The 17,693-nt window shown below is 44.0% G+C and overlaps 1 protein-coding gene across 2 annotated transcripts; it reads left to right on the top strand.

The window, feature by feature from the left end:
- The first annotated feature begins 2,038 nt into the window (after positions 1 to 2,038).
- On the top strand, positions 2,039 to 16,078 carry LOC113158235. 2 transcript variants are annotated; one of them, XM_026353987.1, is made up of 3 exons: positions 2,039 to 2,054; positions 4,815 to 4,886; positions 14,158 to 16,078. In XM_026353987.1, the coding sequence occupies exons 2-3, from the start codon at positions 4,879 to 4,881 to the stop codon at positions 15,773 to 15,775; spliced, it is 1,626 nt and encodes a 541-aa protein (XP_026209772.1). In that variant the 5' UTR covers positions 2,039 to 2,054; positions 4,815 to 4,878; the 3' UTR covers positions 15,776 to 16,078. The 2 variants fall into 2 exon arrangements, with proteins under 2 accessions (XP_026209772.1, XP_026209771.1); XM_026353986.1 differs by having other exon boundaries at positions 2,043 to 2,054; positions 4,803 to 4,886.
- Positions 16,079 to 17,693: the final 1,615 nt, after the last annotated feature.

Raw genomic sequence — 17,693 nt, 5'->3', positions numbered from 1 at the left:
CACTCCAGTCTGTTCTCAAAGCAGTCCTGCAGCTGTTGTGAAGCGCCCTCAGGCCATGTTTGTCACTGGAGGGGCTCTCCTCCTGACGGGGGTGTATGCTGGAATCAACAACAAGGATGTGTGATCAGAGAGGAAAAGGCTGGGAAGCGGCAGGCTTAAATGGTTGTCTCTTCAGCCGCGCTAGTGGGCCACCCCTGCAGCCCCGTTTTTGCTTCCTTTGTTTACACTTACTCTTGGGCTTGCCGCTGGGGAGGACCATCCACGGAGACCCCTGGGGTCTCAATATGTCCTCTGGAATGTCGTGGGAGCGGTGGAAGTCCGATGTAATAATCCTTTCACAGCGTAAACCCAAGCTCTGAAGATCCTGACGACTGTATCTGTACTGTGCCCAGCATCCGGTGGTTTTTCCAAAGAGTAGCACACCAAACCAAACATACACACAAAGTAAATAAAGAAAATAACGCACCGTTCGTGAGGAGCAGTGAGCCGCTGCGTCTGTGCGCGCCGCCATCTTGAAACAAAATAATACGCAGTGACCCCAGCTGCCTGTCGAGTCACAGTCCTTCAGGTTGGAAACATCATGGTGGACTTGACTTCATAAACAAAGACGACCCCTAAACATTAAAAGATAAAACTTAGTACTAGCCACCCTTAAGACAATCATCTGTCTCCATCAGTCCACATATCTCTGATTGTGTATGTGCACCGAATAATATTTACACAGCCCCGTTACGTTTGTGAACACCAATCTATTCCACACATGATCAGACCTTTTTACTATGAGTACAAATGTTTTGTACAGATGCTAATCTTACATTAAACTTATAAAAAGTACAAATGGTATGTACAGATGGATAAACATCATTTTGAGTACAGATCCTCTCCACAAATACAAATCTATTGGACTCCTTTTCGATCCCATACCTTGAGCTGTTTGAACCCATCTGAGGAATGTCTCACAACAGAAATGCTGCTGTTTACTTTCTGAATCAGATGTCCATGAGAACCCTTGTGGAACTGTAATATATGAGAAAGATGTTCTAATGTGAACACTGTCTTTGGCCATAGCAGTGGAAAAATATACAGTTACTACAGTTGACAATGTGGACATGGCAAAACAAAATACACAACACAGATAAACCGTGCTGTTAATCAGTGAATCAGGGAAGCTGTAGATGATTGTGTTGCCAGATAAACAATAATTATCATATTTATACAATAGCTTTAGGGTCTGTACAATAAATCATTTAACAAAAGGTCAAATACATGTTTGTATAGTTTTGGTATTTCTGGCACTCAAAAAGAAAAAGTCGTTCGGCTTCATCGCACTGCCTGGGAGTTAAATGTTTGGTCCAACTGTTGCTGGAAAAGAGCCTGGATGGGTTTGAGTGTGACAGTGACTGAAGCAGCTGTTTTATTCATGACCGATAGTTTCACCAAAACAATAGTTTAGGTCAAAATACGATAATTCTAAAGCAAGAGTACGATATTTCTTCATTGTCCATCTGTCAACACTGTAGATGTCACAGCTGTGTGTAATGACCATGTTCAGGTTCTTCAAATACATGAGTAACCTGATGGATTTTAACTAAGGTACATCTGACAACATGTTTTCTGAAACATTTACTGCTTTAATGTTTTAGTGCACATATACGTCGCTGATAAGAAACTGTGTGTAACCTGTTTAATCTCCTGCAGTGACAAACTGAATTAGAGGTGTTTACAAACCAGAAACAAATGTACAAGTGAACTGTGGTTTGTTGTTGCTTCTTTCTCTAAACCAATTTATAGTAACTTAACAATTTACTGATGAAATGAGTTGTCATAGTTATCTCTGTGCTGTTTATAGCTTCAGGAGCAGATTTTAAATCTGCTGTCTCTTCAAACAGGGAAAGACTCTTAGGGACTAAGGCAGGAAAAGGGTGGGATCCTATTTAGAGTTTCTGTGAAATCATGTGACCCCATCCCTTCTCCTGATATAAAACCTCTAAACACCGACTCCTCTCTTCTCATTCTGCCTCCTCACATCACAGAACCTGAAATCAACAGCTCAGGTAAGAAATGAAATGGGAAATATCAACTACTTTCATGACTTTTGCTTAGTAAATAAAAACTGGGAACAGTTGAATTGACATAAAAAAGTTGATTCTTTAATGAGTTCTGTAGATAGAATAGAATAAAATGTAAACAGATATATTAAAATCTGGAACCAAGAAAGTTTAAATTTTCTGCTTAATAAAAAGCACCAGATAAACCATATCCTCTAATATTTTTCTGGGCATTTAGCTCATGAAAATAAAATATTTGTTTAGATACTGTAGATATTAGAAAAAGCTGAAGTTACAGACAAGACCCTTAATCAGCAGATCAACAGTCTGACCATATGTGACTGTCACAGACCCGGCTGTCCATCAGAATTACAGTTTCATAATTACGACCAGTTCATGCTGAGGGTGGGGGAAGCAGGATACAATAAACTCTCAGATGTTAAGTAGGTAAATCTGTTTATGGCTCTCAAAAGGTTTTAGGTAGTGAGTGAACTGTTAACAACAAGGGGAAGAGATGAAGGTGACCAGAAGCAGGGAGGTCAGGGGTCAACACAAACCCCACCAGACAGAAAGTCACCACACAGTGGGAGGAGGAAAAGACCAAGACCATAACATACATACTGCATTTTTATTTAACTGACGTCAACAATAACTGCTTTTAAACTACTTAAAGAATAAAACACAGTTCTGACTCATTAGTCTGTGTTTCATGAAGCTTTTAAATGTTTTTACCAGGTGGACATGGGTGTCCTTCTAAAAGAGACGTGAGGACAAAATAATATTTCGAGCACAATTCACAAGATACAATGTTGTAAATACGTCAGATTGTTTTTTTATCTTATTGTTGAAATGAGTTTCTGACTTAAAATCACTTAAGATGTTATTCAGATATAATATACAAGTGATGAGTAAAATTCTTATGATTTATTACTGGTATTATTCAGCTCTTTGGGGATGAGACGGAGTACGATGAAGAATAAAACATAAAAATAAGCTTTATTTTTCTGGGTTACATTTAAAAACGTGTAGCTGGGATCAAATAATTACAACAAAACACAAATCTACTGCTTTCATAACCTTAAAAAGACAGAAAAAAGATTTCACCAGGTATCCAGCAAAGTATTAGCTGAATGGTTGCAAACAGTGAGATTCTTATGGTTGGTGCGGAAAAGCAGGTAAGTTTAAACCAGAAGAGCAGCCCGGGGAGGTGGGGGCTCCTGGTGATCCCACAAGACAAGATGGAGACCTCACTGTCTGCGTCTGCTGCATGGTCGCTGAGTGGAAGGACAACAGGAGACAGTGCACACAAAGCAAACATGTCCCCTCCACACTCCTCCAGCACAGATCAGGTTGGTCAGGAGCACAGTTAACCAGAAGCAGGTAATCCAAAATCCGGGCTGACTCTCCACTGCAGGCTTGACTTGGGAGATGTGGACGATGGGATGAATCCTTCTGACCAACCTAGTAACATGAAGCAGGAGAGCGGCATCTGTTTAACAGGTCTCCCAGAACACGGAGAGGAGATGTGGGGTCAGGAGATTGTGTAGTTCAGGAAACGGCTCGGCAGCGACCTCATGACGGCATGTTCATGATGGTTATGAGGTTCTCAGTTTGAAATACCTCTCTCTCTCGGGGGCTCAGTTCGCTTCGATCCAACTGTATTACCTCCAGGGTGTCTGGGAAGTGGATCTGTGAGGCCGCTGCTCAGGGACAGTTCAGAGCAGACGTGGGGAATAGAAGTTCTTGCTGGTGTTCATGACGACAACAATCCACATTTGAGATTTACAAAGTAAAAGTTCATGAACTCTCCAAGGCTGTCAGGTTAGTGATTCTTCAGCCGTTCATTCAGACCTATCCATTAAATGTGCAGAGCAGTGCCGCCTGCCAGTTGTCCATAAGTCAATAATGTATCCAACGGCTGAGTGGGACGCCTGGGGGAGGCTGAGGACGAACTAGACAGGATCCTTATTGTGTGTGTGACAGTTTTTAAAACCCTCTGAAGCTCACAAACAACGTGTAGCACATTGCTCCTCTTCCCCATTAAGCTACTCTCCAAGGACGGCCTCGTCCTGTTGGGAGAGACAACACTAAGGCACAAGACTAAGGCTACCTTAGCACGTTCAGAGGGAAAAGTGGATGGTTGTAGTTCAAACAGGAACTCACACTGGTTCAGAGATATAAATTATATAACAAATATATGTTGTATAAATATAACGTCCGTACTGCTTTGGTACACCACTGTTACAAAAGAAGTACCTTTTAAATTGGTTTTAACTTTCCTATGTCTTTGAGACAATAACAACAACAATAAGTCTTTTATTATATAATTTTATGTATATGTTTATCACAAATGTATGAAGTGCAGAATGTACATAAACTATATACACACACCTGTTTTTTACCTTAACATATCTTAACTGGACTTTCTTCTTGTCACGCTGAAACTTTTTACTACTCATCAAGTAGCTTCTTCAGTCTGAGGACCGTTTCTCTTCTCACCTGGCCTGGATAGGTTAATTAGGTGAGGCTGGGTTAAGTTAATACAGGTATAAATCTACCAAATGGTTAATCAAAATGTTAAAGGCTTAATTACACAGTGTTTCACAGCTATTATCTAAAGTGTTGTCCAACCCTTTGGACTTAAACTTATGAATGACTCAGACCAGAACAAACTCACTATAACTGGATCGTAGTTTAGTAGAAGGAATTTTACCGATATTCTGTGGTAAAGTTTAAGTTCTTTTATCTTAACAGATTTATTAACAGAGAGACCAGACACCATCACCTGCTCGTCCTTTACTGTGTGGAGATCCCTGCACCTGGAGTCGCCATGGCAACGTGAGTAAAAGCAGGAAGTGCTAAAAGCTTCTTCACTGGAAACAGCTGAAGTACAGTAACTTAAGCTGTATCAGATCAGGACACATGTCACAATTAAAGGGAGGGGGACGAGGCAGGAATTAACTGAAACAGGATTTATTACTGAAAAGTACAAAAACAAGGGAAACTAAGTGGGGTGTCAACAGACACTACAAAAACGGGCAGAAACATGAGGACAAAGTAACAACGTAAAACAACCCAGATGGCAGAGAACAAAGGAACAAATCAGGAATCAAAGTACAAACAAAACCCACTGCACGATGGCAGGAAAACACTCACTGAAACAGGTAACAAAGTCCAAAGGTTCAGGGGGGAAAAACAAGTCCAGAGAGTCCATGAGGGGGAAGCAAACAGGGCTGAGCAGGATGAGCTGAAGCAGGCATGGGAAAAAACTGGAAACAGGTTGGGAGCGACGCTGGAAACAGCTAGGGGAACGACGACGATCTGACAGCGGAGAAAGGGCTGAGGAGAGTTTATGTAGCCTGAGGGAAACACAGGTGAGTCCAATATGCAGCTGATTGCTGGGAGCAGAGGGAGAGAAGTGGCTGGTGGGCGGAGTCCAGAGGGAGAGTGAAGGAGGAAAATCCAAGACCGGCCGGGGCCAGGCCGAAACCATGACACACATGTACATGTACTGGTTATATTAGGTTCTGACCTTATGTTTTACCGGGTCTAAAAGGAGACAGAGGGTTAGTTTGAAATGAGATGTGGGAGAAGACATTAACAGGTGAGCCAAGAACTTACGAGTGGTCACAAAGATACTGAACCTAGAAGAGAACCGGAAGCTGGTGATGGTCAGTCTGCAGATAATGAAAGCTAAGATGTTCCAGAACAACACAGCAGGAACCTAGAGCTACAGTCAGAACTAGGTGGATATCCAGGAAGGCAGTCAGAGACAGCAAACAATCCAGAGTCTAGAATCCAAAAAGCAAAGTTAGAAAAGCAGAAACAGATCAGGTCAGAGAGGAGACTCACAGATACCAGGGACAGGCAGACGGTCAGGGTCCAGGTGGCCAGTCCCGTTGGTAATATTCAAACAATTCAATTTTATTTGTAGAGCGCTTTTTACAATTGACATTGTCACAAAGCAGCTTTACACACAGTACATGAACAGTGAATGTGGAAGAATCATAATAATCAGATTGTCCCTGTAATAGGTGGACAGATAAAAAAGACATAGGGCTGAAGAGTGACTTTGGAAAAGAAGTAGCACAAATCGGCAGAAAACAGAGAGCTGCAGACCTCTTTATATGAGGGACAGGTAAAACTGATCTGGTAATTAAGGCGAGTGAGCAGGAGAGATACAGCAGAATTTAATCATATATGGACAGAAATTAAACCATATATGGACATGACAGGAAGTGAGACTCCTGTCCCTCTCCCTCTCTCCCTGAACCTGGTGCTGAAGCTGAGGGTTGATGATTTTGATTATGTTCTGTTTGTGACATCTGAGACCATGAAGTGTTTTGGCTGTGGGAGGGGAGGACATCTCATCAGGGCCTGTCCTGAGAAGGCTGAGGGCAGGTCTGGTGGTGTCACTGATGGAGGGGAGCAGCATGTAGGAGGCAAAGGTGGAGAAGAGGTGGATGGGCAGGAGCAGGGTGGCAGGTGAACTGACCAGGCTGAGGTGGTGGTGACTGATGCTTATAACACATCAGTTGTAGAGACAGTGAGTAAAGGAGAGGTGGTGACGTGTGCTGAGGAGCTGAGGACTGAACAGGAAGCAGTGATGGACGAAGGGGACAGTTGTAAAACAGTACCAGGGGGTAAAAGGAAAAGTAAAACTACTGTGAGCAGCTCCCAGGACCAGTCTGGGGCTGTGAAAAAGGTCAGAAGTAGAGGCCTGAGGAGCCTGAAGGCAGCCGAATCGGACTGTAGTGGGGTCGACGACTCTCCCGGCACTGACGCTGAGATGTCCGGTTCTAATTCCTCCCAGTCTCAGAGACTGAGAGCGTACAGTGTCGAATAAGTTAAACTGTTCCTGCTACGAACTACGAATTTAAAGGGGGTGAAAGTTGAGGATTATTTTTCTGATAAAGACCTGTTTGTGACCTCAGTCCGTGGTCAGATGAGGAGCAGAGGTAGATAGATTCTACCATTCTTCCAGAGGAGCCCCCAGCACAGAGCCAGCTTTCCTGATCAGCTTGTCTATTTCTTAGTGTCGCTGGCTCTGATGCTGCTGCCCCAGCAGACGACAGCAAAGAATATTGCACTGGCTACAACAGACTGGTAGAAGATCTGCAGCATCTTGTTGCACACATTAAAGGACCTGAGCCTCCTCAGAAAGTAGAGTCTACTCTGTCCCTTCCTGTATACAGCCTCTGTGTTGAACTTCCAGTCCAGTCTGTTGTCCAGGTGAACTCCCAGGTATTTGTACATGTCCACCACCTCCACCTTCTCACCCAGAATGGACACAGTGTCAAAGCCAGTTTTCTTCCTCCTGAAGTCCACAACCATCTCCTTGGTCTTGCTTACATTCAAGGTGAGATGGTTGTTTCCACACCACTTCACAAACTCGTCCACCAGACCTCTGTAATCGGTCTCCTCCCCACCGCTGATACACCCAACCACTGCAGAGTCATCTGAGAACTTCTGCAGATGGCAGGACTCAGTGTTGTACTGAAAGTCTGAGGTGTACAGGGTGAAGAGGAAAGGTGAGAGGACAGTCCCCTGAGGTGCTCCTGTGCTACTGACCACCCGCTCAGACTCACATCCCTGCAGTCGTACAAACTGTGGTCTGTCTGTCAGGTAGTCAGTGATCCAGGAGGTTGTGGAGGAGTCTACCTACATCTTCAGGAGCTTCTCTCTCAGCAGGACAGGCTGGATGGTGTTAAAGGCACTAGAGAAATCAAAGAACGTGATCCTCACAGTGCTGTTAGCCTTGTCCAGGTGGGAGAGAGCTCGCTGGAGCAGGTAGACAATAGCATCATCTACTCCAACCCGGGGACGATAGGCGAACTGCAGTGGGTCTAGTGATGTCTCAACCTGAGGTCTCAAATGAGTCAGAACCAGTCTCTCCAGGACCTTCATGATGTGTGAGGTGAGGGCGACTGGTCTGTAATCATTTAGAGCAGAAGGAGATGAGGTTTTTGGAACTGGCGTCAGACATGATGTCTTCCAGACCTTTGGCACCTGCTCCATTCTCAGGCTCAGGTTGAAGAGGTGCTGTAGAATCCCAGAGAGCTGCTCAGAACAGGACTTCAGGACTCTGGGGCTGACACCATCAGGTCTAAAGGGGGCTACACAGACCAGGAGGTTTACAGACTTAAGAAAATAGTGTTCAAGCTGAGCCAGGAACCTGAGGATGATGGAGGGTTGTTCTAAGTGCTCACTCCCTGCCCTGGTTTTCCTGCTGTTGATCTGTGGTTGTTCTCTCTTCTCTCTCCCCATGACTACTTTCAAAATTGGCACCTTGAATCTGAACGGGGCCAGAGACCTGAAGAAGAGAATAGTTTTATATGAACTAATGAAACTGAATCACGTTAACGTGATGCTAATACAAGAAACCCACAGTGACGGCAGTAATGAGGTTGACTGGCACCAGATGAGTTCTTTCAGGTCCTGTTCGATCACACCTGTTGGTTTTACTGATCACTCCATGGTTTTGTGTCATGTTTTTATTAATAACATTAAGCACAGGAGCGCATACTGGATTTTTAATGATTCACTGTTGCTTGATGAGTGTTTTAAAGATGGTTTTAGGTTCTTTTGGAAGACTTTTAAAACCCAGAAATCTGATTTTATGAATCTTAGACAGTGGTGGGATTGTGGCAAAGTCCAGATTAAGCAATTCTGCCAACAGTACACTCTCAATGTCACTAGGGACGTTACCAGGTCGATTAAAGCTCTAGAGAGTGATATTGTGGAACTGCAACTTTTGGCAGATTCCACAGGAAACACAGGACACCTTGACGTCGTCAAATCCAAAAAGGCTCTTCTTGCCAGCCTACTGGGCACCAGAACACAGGGGGCACTGGTCTGGTGCAGATTCCAGGCTGTCGCAGAGATGGATGCTCCCTCCCGCTTTTTCTTCAGTCTGGAAAAGAGGAATGGCCAGAGCAGGTACATCCACAGCCTGCGCTCCTCTGTAGGGGCTGTGCTGACGGACCCTGGTCACATCAGGGGGAGGGCTGTGGAGTTCTACAGAGACCTGTACAGCAGTGAGTACACTGAGGACTTGGCGTGCTACGAGACTTTCTGTGGTGGTCTTCCCCAGGCCTCTGAAGGGAGGGCGGGCTCCTGGGCTCGATGGTCTCTCGGTTGAGTTCTTCAAAGCTTTTTGGCCTGAGCTGGGGCAAGATCTGCTCTGTGTTATTGCTGAAAGCTTAACGGAGGACTCTTTGCCCCTCAGCTGCAGACGAGCGGTTCTAACTCTGCTGCCGAAGACTGGTGACCTTCAGGACATTAAGAACTGGCGTCTCGTCTCACTGCTTTGTATGGACTATAAGATCCTGTCCAAGGCTCTGGCCAACAGACTGCGAGAGGTGATGGACCAGGTGGTCCATCGGGACCAGACTTACTGTGTGCCCGGTAGGTTAATCACTGACGATGATTTTTCTGTTTTGGACCTCTCTGGTTCATTGGGAATAGACTTGGGTCTGATTTCGCTGGACCAAGAAAAAGCTTTCGACCGGGTCGAGCACCCGTACCTCTGGAAGACTCTGGAGAGGTTTGGTCTCAGCCCTGGTTTGATTGCTATGATCAGGGTTCTGTACCAGGACATTGAGAGTGTACTGAAGGTCAATGGTGAGCTGAGCGCTCCTTTTAAAGTGCGACGAGGCATCAGACAGGGCTGCTCGCTCTCAGGGATGTTGTACGCACTGTCCATAGAGCCTCTTTTATGCCAGGTCCGGTCCTGGCATAAATATCGTGAAGGCTTTTAGCAATGTATCATCTACTAAGATAAACTGGGACCAGCTTCACTGGGTGTGTTTTGTTTTTACCCAAAGCTCAAGGTGGCCAAGGTGAGTGTCCGCTTTCAGACTGCAGTTTGTCAAAAGTCTTCTCTCTGGACCTGAGGATGTGGTCTGGAGACCTGTGGCCTCTGCCATTCTACGGACGGCTGGCGCGCTTCACCTTGACTCTGCATTGTTTTTAATGGACTCCACTGGTTTTGATATTTCAGTTTTACCTGTGTTTTATCAGAGTGTTTTTCGGTCCTGGCGGCTGTTCGGTTGGAGGAGGCTGGAGCCTTCGGTCTCCCTGCACTGGCTCTTGGCTGAGCCCCTGCTATGCGGGGCCCGGTTGGACGTACACAACGGCTCCACTCCCGGTCTGACTCCTGCTCTACTCTCTTCAGGGCTGTCAACACTGAAACACCTAGTTCACGTGGCTGGTCCTGACCTGAGAACTGCACCGGCCATGGCCTCGGCCTTGGGTCTGAGATCAGCCCAGGTTTCAGAGAGGATTTTAACACTGGTCCTGGCTAGACTGTCTGCTGATGAGCAGCAGATGCTGCAGGATTACTGCAGTGGCGTGGAGAGTCCGGATGAGCGAGATCCTTTTCCTGAACTTGGTTTTACTTTGGACTTTAGAGACTTGACCAGGTGCTTTGACCTCTACGCCATCACGGGGAAGACTCTGTACGCCTGCTGTGTCGTGGAGTTGACTAGAGTCCAGCTGGGGGTCAGGGTGGACACGGTGTGGAGGAGGAAGCTGTCTCGAGAAGTTGGTCTGCAACCCGTATGGAGGGTCCTCTACAAGCCCCCCCTGAACAAAAGAACTGGGGGTCTTCAGTGGAGGATCTTGCACGGGGCGATCGCTGTGAACTCTTTCACCAGCAAGATCAATCCAGAGGTTTCCTGCGCCTGTGCACTGTGGCCTGACGGAGACTGTTTTCCACTGTTTTATGGACTGTGACCAGCTGTGTGAGCTGTTTGAGGTGTTCACTGTGATTTTTGAAGGTTTTAGTGAAACTTGGACCACGACTGTTTTTATCTTTGGGGCTGGGTACTGCAGAGGGACCAGGAGGGACGGGGGTCAGGAGGTCAGCTATGTGTTCCAGGCTTTGGTCCTGACTTTACTCACCTGACACGGAAACACTGTATTAAAATATCCGCTGGTGTTCGGTGGAGGACGTTAGTTTGGTGGTGGGTGAAGTTGTTTCACCCATGAAGAAAGTGCTGTGTGGTTGTAAATCTGGTTGAAACATGGGTCTCATAGACGACATTGTTATGATTCTGAACAACAGGCAGGAAGAGTTTAATGTGCAGTTTCGTGTCAGAGTGGATGGTTTTGATAACATCCTGTACACTACGTCCGACACTATGAGGTGTTTTGGTTGTGGACAGGAAGGACATGTGGTTAGGTCCTGTCCAGAAAAGGTGGTCCAGGAGATGCCTGATCCAGGGGAGGGCAGCAGTAAACAAAGAGGAACTGGTGGTACTGAGCTTGAACATCAGGACGAGCAGGTAACAGAACAGCACACACAATGCAGTAAAGGACTGGACCAGACCAGTAGTAACAATAGCACTGTTGAAGAAGAATTATCCAGTGTAGCAAGTGATACAGTGGCTGACACATCTATGCAGGATAATGATGATAGTGTAGACACTGGATTGATTAGTGCAACTGATGCTTTGATCCAAGACACAAACAGTGGACAATAAATTGCTCCAGTCCAAAACGGAAAGAACCTGGAGGACGCAGACATGAGTGAAATGGGGTGGTAAAACCAGTCCTCAAACATAAAAGGAAAACTAAAGGTGTGAGCAGTGCGGTTAAAGCAAAAAAGAGTCAAATCACTAGAGATGTTGACTCAACTTTGACCCCTTCTCAGTGTGGACACAGTGACGATTATGACTCTGACTTCAGCCTGGCCTCAGAGGGGACGAAACCTGCCTCACATGAAAAGATGGCCTACTCCGCCAGACTGATTAAACAGTTCTTGCAAGACACCAAAAACATGAAGGGAGTAAAACTAGAGGAGCATTTTGGAAATACTCAGTCATGTTCTAAATGAGGTGCAATGAGGATGGTGTTTTTACTGAGGAGGAGGATTACAGACTTAAAAAACTTGTGCTCCAAGTTAAACGAGACCTTCATCCTCAGGAGGACAGCAGAGCGAACAATGAGGTTTAACTAATTCGGGATGTTTTGGAGCTCTCTAGATCATTGGGCCTAGATACTGGTCTTATTTCCATAGATCAGGAAAAGGCTTTCAATCGTGTTGAGCCCCTGTATCTCATGAGAGTAATGGAGAGGCTTGGGTTCAGTGATGAACTAATGAACGGGGACACCAGTATGACTGAAGGTGGGCTAAAATATGGGCTTTAGAAAGTGGTGGCTGTAAAGCAGAGTCACAGGAGTAAGACAAGTTAAACAGAGGGGGGAGAAAGAAACAAAACCAACTGAATGGAGACAAGGTAGGAACTGTGACAGCTTGAGCGATTGGTTACCAAGATCAAAGTTTCCTATCAGGACACTGAGAGTGTGCTGATGCGTGACACTGACAAGGATGTTGTGTGCCATGTCATTTGAACCACTGTTTTTTAAGATACGTAATAACTGTGTCAGGTTTTAATAGCACCATTGTTTTATCTGCCTATGCCAATGATGTTATCGTGCTTGTGAATACTCACAAGTGGAAGAGTCCAGAGTCCAGATCTGTCATGTTTCCAGCCTCGTTGCGGCCTTTATTTCCCCCATGCTCTTATTTTGGCAACTTCCTGTTTCCTCCGCCCACTCTGATTACATTCACTCGCCTAATTAGTTACACCTGGTCTCCCCCACACTATAAATACCGGCCTGCTCACCTTTCTCCCCTGCCAGATAGTCTGTTCTTAACTCCCGGACAGTGTCCAGTGTTTCTCTTGGACTGACTTGTTTTGGATTTTTCGGACTCTGCCTGTTCTGTACCCCGTCTTTTGCCTGACCCCCTGGTGCTGTGAGTTCTGTTTCTTCCCCGTCGTTCCCCCTGGTCACAGTACCAGACCTGTACCTGTATCTGCCTGATTCCCTTTCTCTGACCTGCACCCCTTCTACCCTGGATCCCCCCTAACTGGACCAGCCTGACCTGACCTTGCTTCCCGTCTACCCTCCTGGTTCTGTGAGTTTTCCCCCTGATCTGTTTTCTCCCTCGTTGTCCCCTTCCCTGCTCTGTTTCTATTTGGACCTCCCTGTGTTTTGACCCGGATTGCCTTTCTGTGTTGGATTTTGCCTGCCGGACCTATCTCTGAACTGCCTAACTGTGTATGACCTGGATTACCATCGACCTCTGAGTTTAGCCTTTTGGATTTATTGTTCGGACTGCCTTTGTTCATAACCCCAGACTGTTCCCACACCCGGTTTAGACTTTGGATTTCATTGGATTGTATTCTCATGGTGCTTCTGTGATACTCTTGTTACACTCCTGAACCTTCTCCATTGTCCTCCATTTTGTCCATTTCCACCAAGATCACCATACTCACCCTACGTCATCTCCTCCCATCTAGTGACTGTTGTATCCATTGATTTACTGTTGTTCTGTTGCTATAAATAAAGATTGACCACTCAGTCCTGTCCTGTCTTATCTCTGGCCATGGAGTCCTTCCTCTAGCTCATGACATGATCACCAACAACTTCATTCATTTCTAAATTCACCTACAGCATAAATGGATGGATGTTTGTGATTAAGTAATGTCCAACTCTGTTGCATTAAGTGTTACATTATGAATAATTTACAAAAAGGGTCACAAAGAGTTAGTTAATATTTATTAAGTGATTTATTAGTACTGATATAAACTAAGTAATGTGTAAGTATTTGAATTAACATGAACATTAACATGTTCTCTTATTTTAAAGTGATACTGCATGTTCCAAGACTTATTCTCAACTAAAATTTGGATGATCTTTGCAATAGATTCTGTAAACCTGAATTTTTTTCAGTGTACAGTAAAGTCCAGTTAGTCCTGGGACTGGGACACTAAGCCATGAGCCCACACAAAGACTTCAGAACTACGGCCATCTTTTAGTTAAACCTGACAAATTTCTACATTTACTAATTGTAAATGTAAAATACAGTGTTTATTCTGAAATGTTGTCGAGTAGAAAATAGAAATAGTCGAGTACCTTTAAATTGTCCTTAAAGAAAATGTACTCAGTTACATCCACCACTGCACCAACCACAAACACTGAGTGTCAGAGTGGAAACATTAATTCACAAATCATATCACATTCTTCTTTTTTCATTTTATGTGGCTGATGGCAATAAAATTTAAAAGTTGGACTGAGCTGTGTTTTACTTTCTCCACAGGATGATTAACATCTCGTCCAAATATAAAGACATCGTGTCCAAATGTTCTCTGATCCATTCAGGATCTCCTGCTGTCTACCAGCTGAAACCAAAGACAGAGACATTTGGAACTCTGACAAGAAAAACTGTTGGTGAAAAAAACCTGAACAAGACAAATAAAACTATTTTACTAGTTGGTGAAACAGGAACAGGAAAATCGACTCTGATCAATGCTCTGGTGAATTACACCATGGGAGTGAAGTTTGAGGACAACATCTGGTTTGAGATTGTGGAGGATGAGAAGAGATGTCAGACAGAAAGTCAGACATCAGACGTGATCGTGTACGAGATCTTTGGTTTTGAAGGTATAACTGTGCCCTACTCTCTGACCGTCATCGATACTCCTGGATATGGAGACACCAGAGGGATCGAACATGATGAGAGAGTCAGTCAAAGATTGTTGGACTTGTTTCGCTCAGAAGACGGAGTTCATGAAATTAATGCAGTGGGTCTGGTGATGAAGTCGAGTGAGAACCGAGTTAGTGACCGACTGAGTTATGTATTTAATTCAGTGATGTCTCTGTTTGGGGAAGAGATGGAGAAGAACATCGTAGCTCTGATCACACATTCAGATGGAATGACACCTGAAAATGCTCTTAAAGCTCTTGAAGATGCAGAAATTAAATGTGCCAAAAACGAGAAGAATAAACCTGCTTACTTCCTGTTTAATAACTGTCTGAGCACAGAGAGAACAGAGGAAAATGAGTTTGGCTTAGAGACTGCATGGAGAGTAACAGAGAGGGGGATGAAACAATTCACAAACTTCCTGGAAACATCTACAGCTCAGAAACTGACAACGACTGTTGAAGTTTTGAACTTAATTGTCAGACTGAAAGCCTGCATTCAAAACCTGCAAGAGAGAATTGAGTTCACTGAAATGAAGCAGAAAGAGGCCCACCAGACTCAAGAAGCTCTGAAGAAACATGAACAAGAGATGAAGGACAATGAAAACTTCACTGTAGAAGTTGATGAGGTCTACAAGGTAAAAGAACGTATTGAAGGTGGATTGTGGTGGCTGGTGTTTTATGGAGGAGCTGTGTGCTGTACTGTCTGTGAGGAGAACTGTCACTATCCTGGATGTACAATAGCCTGGAAACCAGAACACTGTAAGGTCATGAAAGGAGGTCACTGCACAGTTTGTACTGGGAAGTGTCCTGTGTCAGATCATGAGAAAGAAAAGTGGATCTATGTGGCAAAGACGAGGAGAGTCCAGAAGACCCTGGAAGATGTGAAAAAGAAGTATGAAAAGAATAAAGAAGAAAGTGGGAAAAAGGCAAATCTTCTGGGAAATCTGGAAAAAGAGATGAGAGACCTGACTGCAGAGAAGAACCAGCTGCTTGAAGAGTCGTATCAACATGTTCTCAGACAGGAGCAGATCGCTCTGAATGTGGATTCTCTGTCCACTCATGTCCACTTGGACTTCCTGATTGAGAAGATGAAGGAGAAAGGAGACACAGAGAAGGTCCAGGAACTGGAGGAGATACGACGTCGTCAAAAGTCAAAGAAAGGATTCATGGCAGCATTCTGGTACAAGTTGAGTAAAAAAAACAAAGGAGCTGAAGAAAATAAACATGAATAAAGTGACGTCCCAGAAGAAATTTTCCTCAGAGATCGACCTCTGTCCTCAGATCCTCAAACTGACAAAAACATCTCTAAAACAGAAACTTTGTTAGAATTCAGTAAAATTACTGTGTGATTACTTTTCATAACTATCTGTCCAATATACTGCATGTTTCTTCTTCTTATGTGTGATTTGTTGTTTAACTGAATTTAAATTTAAGGACAGTAGTTGACACTAACATATTTACAGAAATGTTGATTCATGTGTAGTGATGTTCCTGAAATGAATAAATATGTAACTGTGGGAAAACTTGTGCTGTTTTTGATTAACATCACATCTGGATCTGTTTTTACTTTTTAATATTCATGTATTAAACTTTCCACATTTTGCAAAATAGGACCAAGAGCAAGTCGTTCAAACTACTTTGTAAAAAATAATCTAATTCCCAATCTACATGTAATGTACACTGTAAGACCGAACAGTAAAAGCTTGTCAAATGAAGCTTTATTAACTCAAAATTTTTAAAAAGTTGATTTACCTTTAATATTTTGAGTTATTTGAACTGTTTTTTATTTTTAAGTTTATACTGATTAAATTCTTTGAGTAAATTTTGTCATTGAACTCAAATGTTTTGACCAGTTCTGTCTGACGTCACGAGGTTCAAACTCGAAGCGCGCGCGAAAGTCCGCCATGTTGTTCGCTCGCATTGTGGAGAAAGTGAACTGAGGACGTTTCAGGTGGACCGGGTCAGACCGGGTCAGACAGGGTCAGACAGGCAGCACCAGCTCCTGATGGACCGGGTCAGACAGGGTCAGACAGGCAGCACCATCTCCTGATGGACCGGGTCAGACAGGGTCAGACCGGGTCAGACAGGGTCAGACAGGCAGCACCAGCTCCTGATGGACCGGGTCAGACAGGGTCAGACCGGGTCAGACAGGGTCAGACAGGCAGCACCAGCTCCTGATGGACCGGGTCAGACAGGGTCAGACAGGCAGCACCAGCTCCTGATGGACCGGGTCAGACAGGGTCAGACCGGGTCAGACAGGCAGCACCAGCTCCTGATGGACCGGGTCAGACAGGCAGCATCATCTCCTGATGGACCGGGTCAGACCGGCAGCATCATCTCCTGCCGGACCGAACCTTCACTCCACTGACCGCGTCTGTCGCAGTTGGACCGACTCTGACTCTGAGCCACTTCTCTGGTGAGTTAAGAAACATGGTGTCGTCGTCTCACTGGATTCATCAGCTTTTGTAGTCTCAGTATTTTGTTATGTATATGAGAGGTGAACGGTGTTTTAGCTAATTCTTCTATATTGTGTAGAATAAATAGTTTATTGGGAGGCTGTGTGTCGAGCTAACTGTTAGCTTAATATCTGACAATATAAAGCTAGCAGTTAGCTTTATATTGCTAACTGTTAGCTTAATATATATGTATATATATATATATATATATATATATATATATATATATATATATATATTAAGCTAGCAGTTAGCTTTATATTGCTAACTGTTAGCTTAATATATATATATATATATATATATATATATATATATATATATATATCAAAATGTCACTTTTTTACTCAGGTTTAACTTTAATACATGTCTGGCTGTGTTGAGCTAAGTAGCTAACGGTGACATAGAGGCTCTGTGAAACGACCATGTTGAGACAGGAGTTGTAACATGTGCTTAGCTAAGTCTTTATAAATCATGTCAATTATAGGTTTGAATCAGTTCAGTGAATAAACTGAGCGTCATTAAATGAAACAAGTAACGTTGTTGTTAAATCAGCTTTTTCTGTCTGTTCTGTATAAGTCATTTCATATTTGGTGATATGATTTTTTAAATATTTTATTATGTGAAGTGTTGCGTATTTGTCTTAAATGATCAATTGTTTCTGTAATGTAGTGTCAGAAGAGTTTTAACATTTCAA

This window comes from Anabas testudineus, chromosome 12 (assembly GCF_900324465.2).
Source record: "Anabas testudineus chromosome 12, fAnaTes1.2, whole genome shotgun sequence".
Taxonomy (NCBI): Eukaryota; Metazoa; Chordata; class Actinopteri; order Anabantiformes; family Anabantidae; genus Anabas; species Anabas testudineus.
This window is presented reverse-complemented; position numbering and strand designations above follow the sequence as displayed.